Source organism: Bubalus bubalis, chromosome 4, assembly GCF_019923935.1.
Source record: "Bubalus bubalis isolate 160015118507 breed Murrah chromosome 4, NDDB_SH_1, whole genome shotgun sequence".
Taxonomy (NCBI): domain Eukaryota; kingdom Metazoa; phylum Chordata; class Mammalia; order Artiodactyla; family Bovidae; genus Bubalus; species Bubalus bubalis.
This window is the reverse complement of record NC_059160.1, coordinates 49885274-49905170: the sequence shown is the minus strand read 5'-3', so window position 1 is coordinate 49905170 and position 19897 is coordinate 49885274. Positions and strand designations below refer to the sequence as shown.

Genomic DNA, 19897 nt, shown 5'->3' with positions numbered 1-19897 from the left:
CAAGCTCCGGGAGTTGGTGATGGACAGGAAAGCCTGGTATGCTGCAGTCCATGGGGTTGCAAAGTGTTGTATGTGACTGAGTGACTGAACTGAACTGAAACACACATTAGTGTATTTTTTTTGTCTTGCTAACCAAACTGAAAAGATTTTGTACCTAGACAGGAATTCAGTTTATAAACCCCTTTCACATCCACCATCTCCTTTCTCTCTCGAAAAACCCCTGATGGACTTACTGTCATCATTTCATAGGTGTGGAAAGAGGAAAGGAAAAATTAAATAGATACCGTTTATCCAATTCGGTACCCTTTCCTCCTGATAACCACCCGTGCGGTGGATGTCACGACCCTCACTGTGCAGCGCAGAGATGCCTCACCTGATCAGCAGCTTAGGTGCAGACTCTGTCCTCTCACTGCTACCCTCAACACCTTCCAGAACAGCGAGCAGGGCCTCAGCCAGAGCCGGGAGATCTCAAGGGGCGCGAAGCTAGGTGTTCTAATTTTCAACTCACTTCCCTGGTGGCTCAGCCGGTAAAGCGCCCGCCTACAATGCGGGAGACCGGGGTGTTCAATCCCTGGGTTGCGAAGATCTCCTGGAGAAGGAAATGGCAACCCATTCCCAGTATTCTTGCCTGGAAAATCCCGCTGGAAAATCCCATGGACGGAGGAGCCTGGTAGACTACACCCCATGGGGTCGCAAAGAGTCGAACACGACTGAGCGACCTCACTTTCACTTTTCTCTCTACATTACTGAACACCCACTCTCTCCTGCCAATTTCCAGCTTCTGGCGAGCCCTCGGCAATGCGGTAGGTGGTGGGTGACCGCGGCGAAGCCGAGTTCTCTCATGATCAATTCTAGGGGCAGAGGAGATTTCAAATAAAAATAACAAAAATAGTGACAATAATAAATGAGCAATGTTTCTCAACAACAAAAAATAATAAATGAGCAGCGTCTCTGTCCCCTGTCACCTGTAGAGTAAATAGAGGCTCACAGGGAGCCCCAAGGTGAACGGCTGAGAGCAGGCCCAGCTCATTCACTCTCCTGAGGGAAAGCAGGGAAGGGGACGTCGAGGCCCCGGGCGAAGGACTGGAGAAACTGGCAACCGTTCCATATTCCCTAGGGCGAAGGTTCGGCATTCACAGCGACCGTTATCCTTGGCGGAACTGAAGTTTCGCAGGGCCGCAGGCGTTGGCAGTAGGGCCGCAGGGCAGCCGACTACACGTTCCTAGCGCTCCGCGCCCCTCGCCCGATCTGATTGGACGGCAGCGGGGAAGGGGGCGGGAGGACCAGGGGGAAGCGCGCGGAGACCAGCCGGGGGTTCTCGCGGTTGCACCCAGCGGGCGAAGGGGCGGGAGTAGGCTTGAAGCGGAGGAGCGGCGCGCGTGCGCACGTCGGGAGGCGACCAGCTGGGGGCTGCTGGGAGGGCTGGGCAGTTCGAGAAACGGGTGGGCGTGTGCCCGGTGGGCGCGGGAGGGGCCCCGGGTGCGCGTGCGCTTTGGAGCGCGAGCCGTAGGAGGAGGCGGGAGCTGAGGAGGCGGTGGAGGGGGCGGGTCGCGTCCGGCGCCACGTCCGCAGCCAGAGGCCGCCGTCGCAAACCGTGTCTTCTGGCTCCACAGCCGGAGGAGGCGTCTGCGGAGCTCGCGACTGCCCGAGGCTGTGCCCGCCGCTCAGGCCGCCTCGCCCTTCCTCGGTGCTGCCCGCTCCTTCGCCCGGCCCCGGCGCCGGCCCCCGACCCAGCGGTAAGTCGGTCAGGGAGGGTAGGGGTCGCCGTTCCGGCTTCCTGCCCTCCTCTCTGTTGCCTTTTTCCGTTAGCTTTTCTGCCCTCACTGCCTCCCTGCCCAGGCTTGGCTGCCCGGAGCCTTTTTGGTGGTGGTGGTGGCGGGGGGTTGCTGAACGGGGAAGGGGGAGGGGCGGGACCGTGTTGCGGGCGGGTGGAGGTTAGCTGGCGGGGTTACCCGCCTCCCCCACCCCCCACCCCTTTACTCGTTTCTGACTCCCCCGCCGTGGTTTGAGATTGGGACCCTCATTGGACGCTTCCTCCTGACTTCTTACCTCCTGGGGTGTCAGGCCGGAAAAAAGGGGGGGGGGCGGTGGGAGGATGTCAGCAGCCTGGGAGAGGAGAGGGATGCGGCAGAGGGGGCTGCGTGCTTCCCCGCCGCGCTCACTCCTAACCTGTTGATAAACTGTTCTCTTGGGTTCAACCACACGAGCCTTGGTCCCTAGTGGACATTCCCAGTGCTCTTCCCAGGTAGCTCTACCCCCACGCCTAACCTGAGCTTGAAAGTGAAGCGATGGACGGAGGTGCTGACGCCCCCGGGGGTGACTGGGGACCGCTGGAGCACCCATGAGGGCCATCAGTGCCTCCTGAGTCTACATAAAAACCGTGCCTGCTATGCACACGCACCTCAAGACTGATCCCCAAGCTCCCACCTATGATCAGTTCCTCTCTCCTAAGCAGATCGCTTCTTGTATGTTAGAAGACAGAAATTCTGGAACTCTGTGGGAGTGGGGTTTGCTGGGTGTACAACGTGGAGCAGAGGGAGGAGGTGCTGAGTTCAGCCTCAGCCAGGGCTCCTTCAGGGTCATTTTCTGCCTCTCCTGCCACGTCACTCCCTCTGCTAAAGAAAAAAAAAAAAAAAAAAAAAAAGGACTTGCTAGTGCCCAAAGGGATGGAAGGGGGAGGGTGGCGGGGCGGGGGAAGGGGCCATTGGGAAAGGTTTAGAAACACCCAGGGAAGGAGGAGAGTTTATTTGATTTATTCTCCCCTTGTGAACACTTCTGCTAATTCCAAATGAAAACACTTTATTTACTATCTGTGATTATTTGCTGTTTGTTGTTAAACCTTTAAAACTGGTGTGGGTGCTCTAAAGAGTTCCCCAGGAGTATTGATACAACATCAACAGGTATATGTCTGAGTGTGTGTACCCATGTCTGTTTTCTTAAAGCAAGAAGGAAGTAACTTTTAATAAACCTGCATGCATCCTGTTTTGATTTTTTTCACTTTCATTTCTTTAGTCTTTGTTATAACGTACACTAGAAAGCAAGTGCAGGAAAAATATGCCATTATGTAGAGAACATTGTTAGATCTTGTGTGTGTGGTTCTTTAACTCCAGGAAAATCTTTACCTTTTTCTTGTTTTAGTCATTGAATTGTTGTTGTTATGCTACTTCCTGAAGGTACCTTGCTGGATTATACATAAACACCCTGAAAGGAGGGGTTTGACATGCTTGTTCAGAATAAACCTTCAGTGTCTAACACAGTGTCTGACACATAGCAGGGACACAGATATCTGTTGAACTAATGAAGTATAATTTAGTGAAAATAACTGGTGTGCTGGTTATTTGGTTTGATAGGTTATTGTAATTCTGGTTAATGTTTCATTTAAGAGCAACACTTAAAAAATGCCATTTCGATACTGTCGGTTGTTACTTGTCACTGGCAAGTTTTACTGGCAGATTTCTTTTTCTTTTCTGACACATTCAGTGCATTTCCTGCAGTTCACTTGCTGTTGATTTAATGGGCAGGGACCATTTTTAAAAGGAGCCTGTTGAGAGCTGGTTAACTAGAGAAGCCTAAAAACAGTAAGCTGGTGTTTTAATATACACTGTTTGTTGGTGTATGTGGGCTAAAGCTCTGTATAAATATATATTTTAAACTCCTTGTAGTTATTTGGCAAAGAAGCTAAAGCATAGGAGTGAGAACGTGGCAAAGTTTCTACATATATTAAAATATGTAGAATAATTTAGCTAATTGATTTATAGTCTTTTTCTTATAGGGAAATTGGCTCTTACTATTTAGTAAGAAATGTTTGAAGTGTCTTTGAAGGTAAACTGTCGTGCACTGTATTTTGTAGTTGTGGTTCATCTACAATGTGTTAGTACTCTTTAACTTCCCTTGGTACACAGGGGTGTTGAGCCTTAGGCACGTTTGAGTACTATTTTCAGATTTTCTTTTCATTATTAACAAGAATTTTATATATATTACAGACATCTGTAAACAACACTGATTTGTTTTCTTTTAAAAAAGGGAGGGGGTTCATAGAGGCATTTGTTTACTTATTTCTATTATTGGAAGAAATTACCCTCTAGAGAATAGTGTTGTTATAAATCCTTGCTCAATGTATTTGCCAGCTGTTATATCTATGATATTGTTGTACTGGACAAGAATTATTTCTCCCGGGCCTAAAATGCTTAAAGGAACTGCTGATGAATTGCAGTCTACAGTAAAGAACTCTTTCACATTTCAGAGTTTCTTAAAAAAACATACTTATGACCAGTTTTAGCTGGTACTATATACTCACATGTCAGGACCACATGGTAAAACTGATATATGTCCTTAGAGGAAGTTAAATTATTTGTCCTGATCTAAAGGCTGTTTTCTGTCTTTATTGCCTTTCTTAGGAAAGTACATTTTTTAAAAAGAAATTTGTGTGCATTATGAGTTCCTATAGAGCAGCCTTTTTTTGGTTTTTGAATGAAACTAAATAAATGATGGTAAAGTATATAACCACTGGATTGTAAACTCTGACTTAGAATAGTCCTTTGTGTGTTTAATCACACTCACACTGAAACCTTGAGTGCCTAGCAGGGTACCTGGCACCTAGCAGGGACCCAAGTATATGTTGAATTTAGGGCTGATGGTTTGCATAGAATTTAATAATGTTGTTTAAGGGTAACATTTTAAAATGGTCTTTTCAATACTTTCATTGTCAGTTATTTGTCTTCATGTGTATACTTTAAAATTTTATTAAGTAGGTTATTTACCTCTTCCAGTTTTAGAATATTAGGGGTGTATTTGTCTTCACAGTTCCATGTTTAAGAGATAAAAGTGTAATGATGATAATGACCAGGATGGTAATATAAAAAGTATTTCTCCTAGTGATGAAGTGATAATATCTGTGAAGAGGTAATACCACCAGAAGTTTGGCACATATATGTGTGTAGAAGTTGGGAATGGTTTATGTGAGTAAAAAGTAAAGATGGTATTACAGATAGTTAAGGATTTTAGCAAAAATACCTTTATAAGGAAAATTGGTGTCTTGGATTCAGAAAAATATATTCCATGTACTTAAATATACTTAAAAAGCTTTTACACAATTTTTACTACCCTAAAGTGTTCTGTAGGAATTTTAATACTACATACTTGCTGTTAATATGAGTGACGTACAAGAAATGTAGACATTAAAATATATATATACACAAAACAAAAATCAATCTTTGTGGCCTCTTAGGGCTGCCGTCTGTGGGGTCGCACAGAGTCGGACGCAATGGAAGTGACTTAGCAGCAGCAGCAGCAGGGCTTTCAAAGTCAAGTTGTTTCAGACTAGATAGTCAGGTTCTGGCCTGCACAACTCTAGACTTTGTATTGTTTATTGATAATCCTGTTTGTAACTATTGATAACACTAGTAAATGTAAGTGTAAATATGATTTAAGAATGGGGTAAACTCAGGGGAGGTGGAGTGCGGTTGGGCAGGGAAAAGAGCTGGTAAATTATACTCTGAAGATCCTGATGCTGGGAAAGATTGAAGGCAAAAGGAGAAGGTGGCAGCAGAGGATGAGTTGGACACGACTTAGTGACTAAACAACAACATACCCTAAAAGAAGCTCCAGGCAAGAATGACATTTATTGAAAGTCTGGTTATCTTAAAAAATTCCCAAGCACTTTTAACTTTTTAGTGTATATTTAAAAATAAAACTATTTTGAATTACTGTGTAGTAGAATTTATGCATTATTATCTCTCCTGTGGTTCTTGAAGCCCCTGGCATACCACTGCCTATTCTTCAAGAGGTACATTTGAAGGGCATGAATCCAGCTGAAAGTTTTTTTTAAAAAAACCAGAAATTTGGATCATGTATTGGTATGCATATTTTCTTATGATGCTTAAAGACAGTGTGGATACAAATTATATTTTTATTCCATTTATTCCACAAATACTGTGTTTTGGCTTACAACCAAAATATGTACTATAAGATAGTAAGAATTATAAATAAGATTTTCAAATTGCAAATCAGGGAAAAGAGCTATAAGAGTGGAGGTCTTGGTGTGCTGTCAGGACTGGGGTGGGGGAAGGGAAGGGAACAAAACCATGAATAAAACTCAATGATGTCATTTTCTTCAAGTCAGCATTTTGTGATTGAGGAACATTGCTTTATAGATGATCAACTTGATTTAAGGATAAAAACCTATTAGTTACAATAACTATATAGATGAACTGTGTCAGCTTTAAAAATATCCTTTGTGAATATCACTGATTTCTAAGACTTAAAAATATAATTTTCTTTAATTACAAAATCAATACATGTTTATGGTAGAAAATTAAAAATATAGATGTTAAGTATATATATTTCTCTCTCTACAGAAATACTATGTGTATCTTCCTCCTCACCATATATATAATTTCTATCCCCTAGTGGCAATCTTTGTTAGCACTTTGGGGCTTCCCAGGTGGTGCTAGTGGTAAAGAACCCACCTGTCAATGCAGGAGATGCAAGAAATGCAGGTTTGATCTCTGGGTCAGGAAGATCCCCTGGAGGAGGACATGACAACCCCATTCTAGTATTCTTGCCTGGAGAATCCCATGGACAGAGGAACCTGGCAGGCTACAGTCCATGGGGTTGCAAAGAGTCGGACACGACTGAAGCAACTTAGTATGTATATTTACCTTTAGTCTTTTATGTGCACTTGAAAAAAATAGTATCATGTGATATATGCCTTTTATATCCTCTAAATAGAACATTAACAGTCCCCCATAGTATTTGATCTTCATAAATGATTTTAATGTCTACATTGTATATGTCTTTAGGAAGCTTATAAATTCATCTCTTGCTATCCATGAGACTCTACTCATTTGACTATCTTTAGGTATATTTTGTTTTTGTTGGCTTCTCTTTTGCTCACTTCTTAAATATGAACAGTCCAATTAAGCTTTATCAATCTACTGTCTTACTGCACTTTTCCTTAATCACACCACTTACCCCATGCAACTTCAGTTGTCACTTCAGACCATTCTTAGGACCTCAGTTCTAACTCAGACTTCATGCTGAGTTTCAGGCCCTTTAAGTCCAATTGACTGCTAAATGTCTCCTGAAGAGACTGCTAAATGTCTCTCATCTGAAGGTAAAATAGCTGTTCAGGAACAGGTCATAGTCAACAGTCAGTGTACACTTAATTAAAGGGGAGATCTCATGGTAAGTGTTCTTATCGCAATAAAATAAACTAAAATAAATAAACTAAAATAAAAAAAAGTCCATCTCTCTCAGCATTCGTTTCCTCTCTCCTGTCCCGTCTTCATCATTTCTATTTTGTTTCTCACACTAGAAATTTTATATCCTATATTCTCCTTCTGTCTTATATTAATACCCAAGTTATGTTCTACTTCACACAAAAAATTCAAGTATTTGAGTGTCCACTTAATCAGGCATTGATTAAGGCTCTGGGAATGAAGCAGTGACAAAACCAAGCTGTGTTACAATAGAGCTTTCAGTCTAATTGGGAGAGACACAGAATAAACATATATATCAAGTGACAGTAAAAGCAATGAAGAAAATAGAGCAGTGTTAGATGGAAATGGTAGGGAAAGGAGTTAGGAGGGTGCTAATCTGTTTTAAGGTAGTCAGGGAAGACCTCTGAGAAGGGGACATTTGCACAGACCTGAAGGAAATAAGGAATCAAGCCATGTACATGTATTGGGGAAGAGCCTTTCAGGAAAAGATGAGCAAAGAAGCCTATGTTGTCAGGCTGGAGTGAGCAAGAAACAGAATGGTAGATGATATCAGGGTATTAGATGTTGACCCTCAAAGGCGAAGGAAAGGACCCTGGATTTTATTCTGAGCAAAATAGGAAGAAGCTGGAGGGTTTTAAGCAGAGTATGACATGGCTAGACTGAAGGAAGAGCAAAGATGGAAGCTTAGAGGCCGGTTAAGAGACTTTTTAATTGTCCAAATAAGAGATTGTGATGGCTTAGTTAAAAGTGGTAGCAGAAGAGGTGATGTGTAGTTGTTGTATCTTGGACTTATTCAGGCAACAGAATTTACCAATGATTTGATGGGAATGTTAAAAAAAAAAGGAAATCAAGGGTGACTCCTAGGGTTTTGGTCTAAACTTTATTTAGACAAGAACAATTGACAAGAGTTCAGACTGCTGTTCCATCTCACTAGACTATAAAGTAGCCACTTGCTGTATTTAATCTCTGTCCTTCTATCTGATCTTGCTTTAGTTAGCTTTTTAAAATACAGATCTGACAGTATTACTTGGCTGATGGCTCCTCATTGCCTGTTGGCAGGAGAGTAAAGTCACTTCATAGTATTTAGATGAATTTGCATACGTCTTATGCTATCATAAGACGTATGCTATCTGATCTTTTAAAATGATGGTCTTTTTCTTTTTTAAACTACCAGGTAGATAAATGTGAAGAAGTTACATTTTGTTTGTTTTTTAAAAGGGATTCTGTATTAAGAGGAAAAGGCAAGACTTTGGGTAGGAATTTGTGGGATATATACAGAAAAGCAGAAATGTATGTAGTTACTAGCATGTCTGTTTTATAACTCCAGCTAAAATATGAAAGGTGTATGTGTATATAATATCCCTGTATTTCTGTACAGGATATTCTGACATCTATTAATTACTTGATCATCCAAATGATCTCCTGGTATACAGATACTGGGTTTAGTGCTGAGTAAGGCAGACAAAGTGTCTCTCCTTTTGGAATTAACAGTTCAGTGGGGAAGAAAGTGGGAATCCCAAGTAGCTCAGTGGTAAAGAATCCACCTGCAATGCAGGAGATATGGGTTCAAGTCCAAGATCCACTGGAGAAGGAAATGGCAACCCACTCCAGTATTCTTGCCTGGGAAATCCCATGGACAGAGGAGAGCCTGGCGGTCCATGGACAGAGGAGAGCCCCAACAGTCCACGGGGTCACAAAGAGTCGGACAGGACTGAAGCGACTACAACAATGGGGAAGAAAGTGGCTCCAAAACAGTTATTTTTCAAGAAGGGGCACACACACTCCTGGCCATTCTGTCAGAGGAGTTTCTGCATATTGTTGTTTTCAATTGTTAAATAGTATTCTCAGAGTGAGGGTTAGAATATCTTTAATTTCTGTTTCCTGAACAGCAAGGATCTGGTGAAGTTATTTGTCCTCAGCCATATAGTTTATATAGTCAAGTTGGGATTCAAATGCAGGTTCTCTGATCCCAAAACTTTAAACACTGTGGTGTATAATTCTCATGATCTTAACATGACAATAAAGAAATATAAAAATGAGAATGAAAATAAATTTAACTTTCTGACTTAAGAGAGTTTCAAAATGAAAGCAAATCAGTCAGGAACTCCTCCTAGTAATGCATCAGCTGATACTCTTTCAGATATTTAATTGTTGTCAGAGATTACATATCTTTAGTGTTACTTTTAAAATCTTAAGTGTGTATGAAATACATTAAGTTGACAACGAGACTAGCATAAGATGAGGTGCGCTTGATCTGTGGTCTGAGTCAGACTTTTCATTAGAGCAACTAAAAATTACTTATTTAAGCACAGGATGTATGCTGCTGAATGCTGAGGGTGCAGTTACACACCCTTTAGGTTTTAAAGACAGTTCAAGTTGAATTAATGAAGTTAAATTACCTTTGAAAAGGCTCACTTCTCAGACTACTACCTCTAGCACCCTCATTTGCCATCAGTGTGTTTTGCCTGGCTTATTGACATGTAGAAGGAAATATGAATGACTTTTTATTTGATCATCTGGTACTTAAAAGCAATAGGAGTCATAAAGGAAAAGGGAACTTCCCTGACCCTTCTTTGATCACTTAACATTAATCCTGATAAACACTGCAGTACGTGCAAACCCTGAAAACCCTAGGTTGAGACTAATAGGTCTTTCTGTGCTCGTTTCTGATTGCTTGTTCTCCCCACACAGCCAGAATGGTCTTTAAAAAGGGTAACTCAGAACACATGACCTCTCTGGTCAGCTCCTTTCACTGGCTCCCCATCTCAGAGTTACGAGATAATTGCTTCTCTGGCCTGTAAGGGACTGTGTCACCCACGCCTCGTTCTTTGACCTCCTTTCCTACTGCCCTTTGCTGCAGCCCCCGCCACATTTTTCTGGCTGTTCCTTCCTGTTTGTGGTAAGCTCCTACTTCAGGACCTTTGCTTTTATTGTTTTTTTCTGCCTTGGGGGCACTTGACTGAAGTACCTTGTGTCCTTAGCTCCTTTGGGATGTCACCACAATGAGGCCTTCAAATATTACATCCTCTTCCCTTCATCTTTTTTTTCCACAGCAGGTAACATTATCTAATACACAGTATGAAACTGAAGGTTGCTCAGTCGTGTCTGACTCTTTACCATCCCATGGACTGTAGCTCTCCAGGCTCCTCTGTCTATGGAATTCTCCAAGCGAGAATACTGGAGTGGGTAGCCACTCCCTTCTCCAGGGGATCTTCCTAATCCAGGGATTCAGCCTGGTTCTCCTGCGTTGCAGGCAGATTCTTCACTGTTTGAGCCACCAGTGAAGCCCCAATATACAGTATATTCTTTGCATATTTATTGTCTTTCCCACTAGACAATACGGGATGTTCATGATGGTGGAGTTTTGGTCTGTATTGATCACAGCTATATCCCAGGCATAAAACATGATGCATAGTAGGTACTCAGTCTGTCAATTAATCAGCATATTAAAGTATACTGTTTTCACAATATTCTTTTTTCCTAGCTTTCTTGAGATATAATTGACATACAGCATTGTGTAAGTCTAGGTGTATGTGATGGTTTGATACACATATATTACAAAATGTTTATCAGATTAAGGTTAGTTAACACATCCTTAACTCATATAATTACCTTTGTTGTTATTATGGTGAGAACTTGTAAAAATCTGTTAGCAACTTTCAAGCATACAATACAGTATTTTTAACTGTAGTCATCATGCTATACATTAGATCCTCAGAACTTATTCCTATTATAATGGAAAGTTTGTACCCTTTGACCAACATGTTATTTCCCCAACTCTACACCCCCAGCCCCATGTAACCACCTTATCTTTAAGTTTGGCTTTTTTAGATTTCATATATAATTGAGATTATATACTGTTTGTCTTTCTCTGACTTATTTCACTTAAAATATCATCCTCAAGGTTCATGCATGTTGTTTTGCAGATGGCAGGATTTTATAATATTCTTTAAAATCTCTATTGTATATTTACAGATTTAATAATTTAGGCTCTGTGGTTTTATGATTAGTAAATACTTATTTGACTACTGAGGTCACAACCCTAGTTTTCTGGCCAAGCAAGAAAGCTTTTAGACTAGTCTTGACTTTTTAAAATCTTTACTTAATCAAGTGAATAGTAAAGCAAATATTTTAAGATAGTAAAGAAAATTGGGCAAAGAAAGTTTATGTTTTTCATCCCAACATAGCTTATTTTATTTCTTAGTTTCCCTTATTACTTGTATTTAGACATAATCATAGTATAATGTATTTTTTAATTGTAGATTTTTAATTAGTTTGCTAGTGAACACTTCTGTTTATAAGAGCTCTGATAACAATACAAAGTAATCAAAATCCTCCTCTTAAGTGATTCAGATTGGTGCTGTCATCTCTATAGAAGAATGTCATGTTTTTATGAAAATTTTCAGATAGAATTTTTTTTTTTTTAGTTCATAGTATGGTTTTTCTTTAAGTCTCTTGTGAAATAAATGATAGTTAACCAGTATTCTATACAGAATACCAGATGTACTTCCAGAAATACAAGCTGGATTTAGAAAAGGCAGAGGAACCAAAGATCAAATTGCCAACATGTGTTGGATCATAGAGCAAAGGAATGCCAGAAAAACGTCTACTTCTGCTTCATTGACTACTTTAAACCTTTGACTGTGTGGATCACTACAAACTGGAAAATTCTTAAAGAGATGGGAATACCAGACCACCTTACCAGTCTCCTGAGAAAACTCTATGTAGGTCAAGAAGCAACAGTTAAAAACTCACATGGAACAAAAGACTGGTACAAAGTTGGGAAAGGAGTCAAGGCTGTATATTGTCACCCTGCTTATTTAACTTATATGCAGAGTACATCATGTGAAATGCCAGGCTGGATGAGTCACAGGCTGGAATCAAGAGTTCTGGGAGAAATATAAATAACCTCAGATATGCAGAAGTGAAGAGGAACTAAAGAGCCTCTTGATGAGGGTGAATGAGGAGAGTGAAAAAGCTGGCTTAAAACTCAACATTCAAAAAACTAAGATCATGTCATCCGGTCCCATCACTTCATGGCAAACAGATGGGGAAACAATGGAAACAGATGGGGAAACAATGGAAACAGTGACAGACTTATTTTCTTGGACTCCAAAATCACTGTGGACATTGACCGCAGCCATGAAATTAAAAGACACTTGCTACTTGAAAAAAAAGCTATGACAAACCTAGACAGCATATTAAAAAGCAGGGACATCACTTTGTTGACAAATGTTTGCTAGTTAAGGCTATAGTTTTTCCACTAGTCATGTATGGATATGAGAATTGAACCATAAAGCAGGCTGAGAGCTGAAGGATGATGGATGCTTTTGAACTGTGGTGTTGGAGGAGACTCTTGAGAGTCCTTTGGACATCAAAGAAACCAAACCAGTCAATCCTAAAAGAAATCAACCCTGAATATTCATTGGAAGGGCTGATGCTGAAGCTGAAGCTCCAGTACTTTGGCCACCTGATGGGAAGATCTGACTCACTGGAAAAGACTTTGATACTGGGAAAGATTGAGGGCAGGAGGAGAAGGGGGTACTAGAGAATGAGATGATTAGATGGCATCATCAATTCAATGGACATGAGTTTGAGCAAACTCTGGGAGATACTGAGGGACTGGGAAGCCTGGCATGTGGCAGTCTGAGGTTGCAGAGTCAGACACGACTTGGCAACTAAACATAGATTTTTCTTTAGGTCTGTTGTGAAGTAAAATATTCTTTTTTTTTTCTTAGTATGTATTGTGTAAGATTTATTATTAAGATTTATTGTTTACATAAGTAATAAAAACATCATCTCAAAAAATTAACAGTAACGTGATGAAATTATCTAGCATCCAGTCCATATTAAACTTTCCCTAGTTTTTCCAAGAATGTCTTTTATGGCTAATATTTGTCCCTCACCTTGAACAAATATCCAGTTGAAGTTTATGTATTACGATGAAAAGTGTTCAATTTTCCTAGTGTCTTTCTGTGCAAGAAGTAATCATTATCCTATTTACCTGTCAGGTCTGTACTTTTATATTTATGCTGTATATGTTATATATGTAAAATAATATATAATATTGTTTTTTAAAATTTTATTTACGTGGTATTATAATGTGTGTATTATTAAACGGTTTTCTACTTTATTATTTTTTTGGGGGTGGGAGGGGGGTTCAAGATGGGGAACACATGTACACCTGTGGCGGATTCATGTTAATGTATGGCAAAACCAATACAATATTGTAATTAGCCTCCAATTAAAATAAATAAATTTATTTTTTTTTAATGAAATATTCTGTAGGAGGAAGCACTTAACATTTTTGTCTGCTGACTTCCACCTTTCAACTTTATTTCAATTAGTAATTTTCAATTTAAGTTGAAGCTGTAGTACAACATAGAGCCTGTATTGTGCCTGCCAATCTTTGCTTGATTTAAAATTTGTGTTTTCAACTAGTAATTTTAAGTATTTCTCAACATCACAAAGTAGAAGACAAGGTGAAGTAGTCTTGTTATGGGTGTTTTAAAATGTTGTTTATCAGGAGTTCCCTGGTTGGTGGTTAGGATTCTGTGCTTTTGTTGTCGTGGTCTCGGTTAATGCCTGGCCACATAGCTTGGCCAAATAATAATAAGTAAAATGTTGTTTATCAACTTAATAAAGTTGATTAAGTGTTAATAAGCATATGATGAGTAGTTTCAGAGGTTGAAATGGAAATGTGTGTGTTTTTTAGGTGATCATGAATCAGACAGATAAAAATCAACAAGAAATCCCATCATACCTTAGCGATGAGCCACCAGAAGGTAAGTACGCATCTATAACACTAAGAATGAAAAAACATCCTAGTGAATTAAAGTTCAGATTGTCTTTATTGAATTTAAAGTAACAACCTATTCTGTCAGCAAATGTGTTCCAAAAATACTTGAACACTTTAGCTTTTAATAAGAAAGCATAGATATTATGAATAGGGACACTATGTAACTGTTTTATTGTTTAAGATCTATTTTTCTGCTACTCTTTTATTCTTCTAAGACCATTTCACAAGTAGAGTATCCTTTCATTTGTAAAGAATTGGGTGGGGTGCAGAGGAAGGATGGACTGGGTTTAGTTTTGATGTCATGAATACAAAAACTCAATTCAGGAGGCACTTGAGATTTGTTAAACTCCTGTTATTCACTATATTACAATAGGTAACTTCCTTTTTTAATACATGGTCTTGGGGTTTGCTTATTTTTTAGTTTGAAAATCGTGACATCAGGAATCATTTTATCTTTACTTCAAAAATCTCTGGAAACTAGTAATGCACACCTGAATGTCCCGACTATACACAGAAACAACTAGCTGTTTTGTTTGCTTTATTTTTTAGAGACTAGAACTCTGGAGTATTGAAGAGAAAAGTTAGGGCTCAATGAGAAAGTAAATAAGGACTTGTGAGACGATATCAGGAAAGAGATAAAGGCTATCCAGGAGCATGACTGTTAAGGAAGAGAACAGCCTCAGCAGTGTCTTTATATTGGCAACCTCTTAAACAAAAGTAGTCTGCGAAGTGAATAATTTATATGGTGGTAATTAAGAGCACAGTGATAACAGTATTAAAATTTGTCTGATTTGACAGAGAAAAATTTTCTTCATTAAATGCATGTACACCAAATTTAGCATAGAAGGATAATACTAATGAGGTATTCAGCATGAGGTTTTTATGTTTTATCCTCAAGTCAAGATTCCTGCCCCCCCCTTTCCTAGTGTTACTAACCTTGATTACAAAGGAATTACCACTTATGTAATTCTTTCCATCATAATTTTATAATATATTCAAATGCTTATCTGTGTCTTAAGTCTCTTATTTAGCTATTTTAAAATTTATATTAACTATGCTTATTACTCAGTTTCAATTAAAAAATTGGTTTTATAAATTTAACTATTGCTGTATCTTTATAAGTGAGCTATTTTGACTAAGCACTGAGGCTTTCTTCCTTGTGAAATGATGTAAACTCTCCAAACAATAAGAAGAAAATGTTACTCAAGGTAAATTTGTGCCTTGCGTATTTAAGGAAACTCTATTTTCAGAATTGTTTCTCTTTTAAATATTGTTGGTTTCCCAGAGTTATCTAACCACGATTTAGTAGCTTTGGTGGTCTTAGTTGAACCTATTTATCCATGAATTTACCTTTCTTGTGTGAGATTATACCTTTTTAGTGGTTATAGCCTGACTTATATAGTTACCAAGTATTTTTTCATGAAGTTAAAAAAAAATAAAAACAACATTGCTCATGTGTTGTTGCTGCCTGAGTCACTAGATTATGAAGGAGCAAAGATCTCTGTGCGTTTGAGGGTGCCAGAAGCGAATTTTTATGAAGTCTTCCTGCTAGTCATTTTATGCTGGAGTTTGGGTTACATGCCAGTTTGAGTGCCTTTATTAAACAAACAGAAAAAACTCATGACAGTAAATCTGAATTTCTCATATTGATGTTCCTTTTCTGGGAGTATATGAAGAGTATGTTGAAGTATTTTACTATGAAGAGAATTCAGCAGGCCCATGTAACACATTTTTTGAAAAATATATAACTATTTTCCAAAAAAAGAAAAATAACATTGTGAGCAGAATGACAGTTTGTTTGTGGCAGTGCCATGGCTCACAGGATTTTAGTTCCCCAACGAGGGAATGAACCCAGGCCTTTGGCATTGAAAGGGTGCGATCCTAACCACTGAACCACCAGGGAATTCCTGATATTGTTTTAATATTTTTGCAAATCTCTTTAATATTTGGATTAATAGAAGAGAGCTAGATTCTCATAGTTGCTTCTGTGTTTAGTCTGTTGTGTTACTGCACATCATTTAGTTTCTGGAAAATCCTGTTGTAGACTGGTGACAGAATGAAAGTGAAAAGATATGTTAATATTGATGTTTTAGTATTACCATGAAAGCAGTTTGTAACCCCTTAAATAGTCCTGGGGATACTCAGGGGTTCCAGACCACACCTTGAGAACCAATGCTTTAAATGAGGAAGCTTTTTTTCAATAATGACTGAATTCTATCAAGGAAATAAAGGCTAAATATATATTTTTCCATGCTCCTTTTAGGATATAAAACAAAGCTTTTTTTAAAATTAACAGCAACAAAACTGTAAATCCAGGAAATACTTAAAATAGTTTTCTATTTTATGAAAGGTGTCAAGTCTTTAAAGTATTTCTTCTCATAGATACTAAGACTTAGCATTGGACCAAGATGTTTTAAAAACATGTACAATTATACCCTTGAGGGAATAGCTCTTCATATCTTGATCAGATTTGTGTTTATTTGGTTGACCTTATCAATACAATCTCCTGATTGTTAGGAAGTCTTAGGCTACTCAGTGATTTGTACTGTTTTTATAAAGACTTATATTTGACTGTCTTATATTTTCTCTCACTAGGTTCAATGAAAGATCACCCACAACAGCAACCAGGCATGCTGTCCCGTGTGACTGGGGGTATCTTCAGTGTTACAAAGGGAGCTGTTGGTGCCACCATTGGTGGCGTGGCTTGGATTGGTGGAAAGAGTCTGGAGGTGACCAAAACAGCTGTTACAACTGTGCCTTCCATGGGAATAGGGCTGGTGAAAGGGGGCGTGTCTGCTGTGGCTGGAGGTGTTACAGCTGTCGGGTCTGCTGTTGTAAACAAAGTGCCCTTAACAGGAAAGAAAAAAGACAAATCTGACTAAAATATGGAGAACACTTGTTCTCCACAGCATTATGATGCCAGTGGCATTGAATTGCTAAATTATGGACTACAACCAAGTCACCGGTTTTGGACGTTTATCTTCTAACTGCTGTGTTGAAAGTATTGATGACTGACTGACTGGCTTTTGTCTAAAAAGAAGAGACCAATACTAGCACAGTGTATGAAGGTTTCTCATACTTAAATTCCAGCTTTTTATCTGGTAAAATGTTACACTTATTCAGTTGTAACTGAAGATACGGTGTATTTGAATATTTACTATATAAGTCTTTCAGTTTAACTAAAAATGTGAAAGTTGAATTTAGTGGATGATCTTTACAGTTCCATATGTATAATGTGCCAGGTAACTCATTTGCCCCTTAAGAAGGGAACCTTGAACTACATAAACTGTACCTTTGATGTGCCTAATAGTTTCAGATGTTTTAGTTTTTTTTTAATAACCATAGTTGATTAGACCAAGAGGCATTCTTTTATTATTTAAGATGGTAAAAGTAGCAGGAACTAGAGAAGGTTAAAAGATTCATGGTTTTGTGAGTATTAACCATCTTGTATTAGACATGCATTATATTAATTTAATCATTGATGCCTTACAAAAGAAAACATCTTTTCTGATACCCTGAATATGTGCAGTTCTTAGGATTATTATTATATATGGATTCTTTCAAAAGTTGTTTGTGAAATTAGTTTTCCCTCAAGAATCTCAGGATTAGTGGGGTAAAGGCATTTCTTGCTCTCAGCAGATAAGATAGTGCTTGTTAACTGTCAGCAGTTACACCAAATTGTACACTTCAACCTGGGTTCATGCTCCATCATTAATAAACCTTACAGTGCCTAAGGAACATTTCTTTGCTGGTCAGAAGCTATGTTAATAGAGTTTCATATTAAGGAGGAACACATAAATCATTTTAAGTTCTTAAGAATTATCTGAAGCATCCAAGATACAAAAAGAATTCTTCACACCTATTTTGTCCCATGTGCTTACATACTCAGTTGTGCCCAACTCGTTGTGACTCCATGGACTGTAACCCATCAAGTTCCTTTGTCCATGGAATTTTTCAGGCAAGAATACTGGAGTGGGTTGTGATTTCCTACTCCAGGGGATCTTCCCAATGCGGGGATCAAACCCGTGTCTCCTGCTTGGCAGATGGATTCTTAACCACTTGTGCCACTGGGGAAGCCCCATTTTGTGTCAAGGATGGCTTAAATTATTAGCAGTACCCCTTTTAAAAAACACAGTAAAAGCAACTATGGATATGTGACTTGAATGGAATGGGCTCCATAGATTAGTTCTGAAGATTAAGGATATTGATAAGTGCTATCGATGTTTGACAGGCTTTTAAAATGTTATCTTACAGTCCTTTAAAGCAGCAGTAGACTTTGTATCATTTTCCAAGTCAACTTCAGGCAGGGAATTGAATTTTTTGGTTACGGATGATAAGCGTGTCATATCTTAATAATGTCTCGTCAGGTTTCGTTCATTCTAAAAGAATATGACTTAGCTAGAATTCATCTTTGTTTCATGTTCAATTTCATAAAAATTTTAAAGTGGAATATATATTTGGCATATCTCTTAACTAAGGGTTTAATCCAAGTTTGAAAAATCTTAATTTTCTTTAACTTAAGTTTGGAAATTTGCTACCATTCTGCACTTTTTTTTTTTTTAAATGAGCGAGGGGAAGAAAGGAGATGATACTCTTAAGTCAGTAAGTCAAAATAGCACTCCTGAGAACTTAAATCACTCCAACACCCAAAGCTTAAGTGTTTGTTTGCAAACCCCTAAGAGTTTTACATTAATAATGTGGATCAACAAAAGGATAAGAACAAAACTTTTAAAAGCTTTTATAAATACCAACAGGGATTTATGCAAATCCAGTTTCCTGAACCTTTCTACGATATACAAATCTGGCAAGTCATTAAGGAGTTAATGAGAAATTAAATTGGCATTTATTTCATCCAGTATGATTTATCTGTTGGTATAAAGAAAGAAAATGAAGTCGCTCAGTGGTGTCTGACTCTTTGCGACCCCATGGACTGTAGCCTACCAGGCTCCTCTGTCGATGGGATTTTCCAGGCAAGAATACTGGGAGTGGGTTGCCATTTCCTTCTCCAGGAGATCTTCCTGACCCAGGGATTGATCCCAGGTCTCCCGCATTGAAGGCAGACGCTTTACCGTCTGAGCCACCAGGGAAGTATCTGTTGGTATACTGTGATCAAATATAATTAGAAACAGGATTAAAAAAAAAAACTCTGAAATTAATAAACACTAAATGATCTAAATAATGGTATTGGAGAACTTTTTCCTGTTATTTGAAAGAAATTATTGCTTTGTTGCTAGTTTATATTTCTAAATTATCTTTATAAGCTCTGCTGTGCTTTGTACCTGAATTTCTACATATAGACTTTAGTTTACCGTATGCTTGAATATTTATTTTCAACTTCGCTTGTCTTTAAAATTGCTTGAGAAAAAATGGTTGTAATTAATTTCTGCTACAGAAAAGCCACCTGGTACATTTTATCTCATCAAGCTTGTTTTAAATTTTAAACTTATAACTTTGTTCAGGAGAGGCTTTGCAATGATAGCAGAGAACTTGTACAAATGAACAGTTAGTTGTAGAGGTCTTGTTGAAATGAACTTGCCATTTGATATGTAAAGCTGTACACTTGAGTCTTTTTCAGTTTATTTTTGTAGACTAGCAGTTTGACCTGTTGAACAGTACTGGCTAACTTCAAGAAACTGAGGTTGTTGTATACACCTGGAGGCATCTGTTATTCAGCTTATCTTTTGAGTGGGTATTTGGCACAATGAGGATAAACTTGTGTGACCCACCAGAATGACTGATCTAATAATGTTGACATCATGAATCCTGTACTTAGTGAAATGTCAGATGAAAATTATTGATGATTGAGTAAATTTTTTGTGTTAAAGAAATGGGAAAAGAATACATGAATCTGTTTAATAAAGCACTATGATCTGCAAAA

The 19897-nt window shown here is 38.7% G+C and overlaps 1 protein-coding gene across 1 annotated transcript; it reads left to right on the top strand.

Annotated features, from left to right (window-relative positions):
• The first annotated feature begins 1482 nt into the window (after positions 1 to 1482).
• On the top strand, positions 1483 to 19897 carry TMEM263 (transmembrane protein 263). Its single transcript, XM_006069572.4, has 3 exons — positions 1483 to 1736; positions 13936 to 14005; positions 16615 to 19897. Exons 2-3 carry the CDS (start codon positions 13942 to 13944, stop codon positions 16899 to 16901), a joined length of 351 nt encoding a protein of 116 aa, XP_006069634.1. The 5' UTR covers positions 1483 to 1736; positions 13936 to 13941; the 3' UTR covers positions 16902 to 19897.

Excerpts from the sequence above, each read along its gene's own strand:
- TMEM263 (XM_006069572.4), top strand. The coding sequence starts at position 13,942 with ATGAATCAGACAGATAAAAATCAACAAGAAATCCCATCATACCTTAGC. Across the intron at positions 14,006-16,614 it reads TAGCGATGAGCCACCAGAAG|GTTCAATGAAAGATCACCCA; the intron begins GTAAGTACGCAT and ends TTCTCTCACTAG.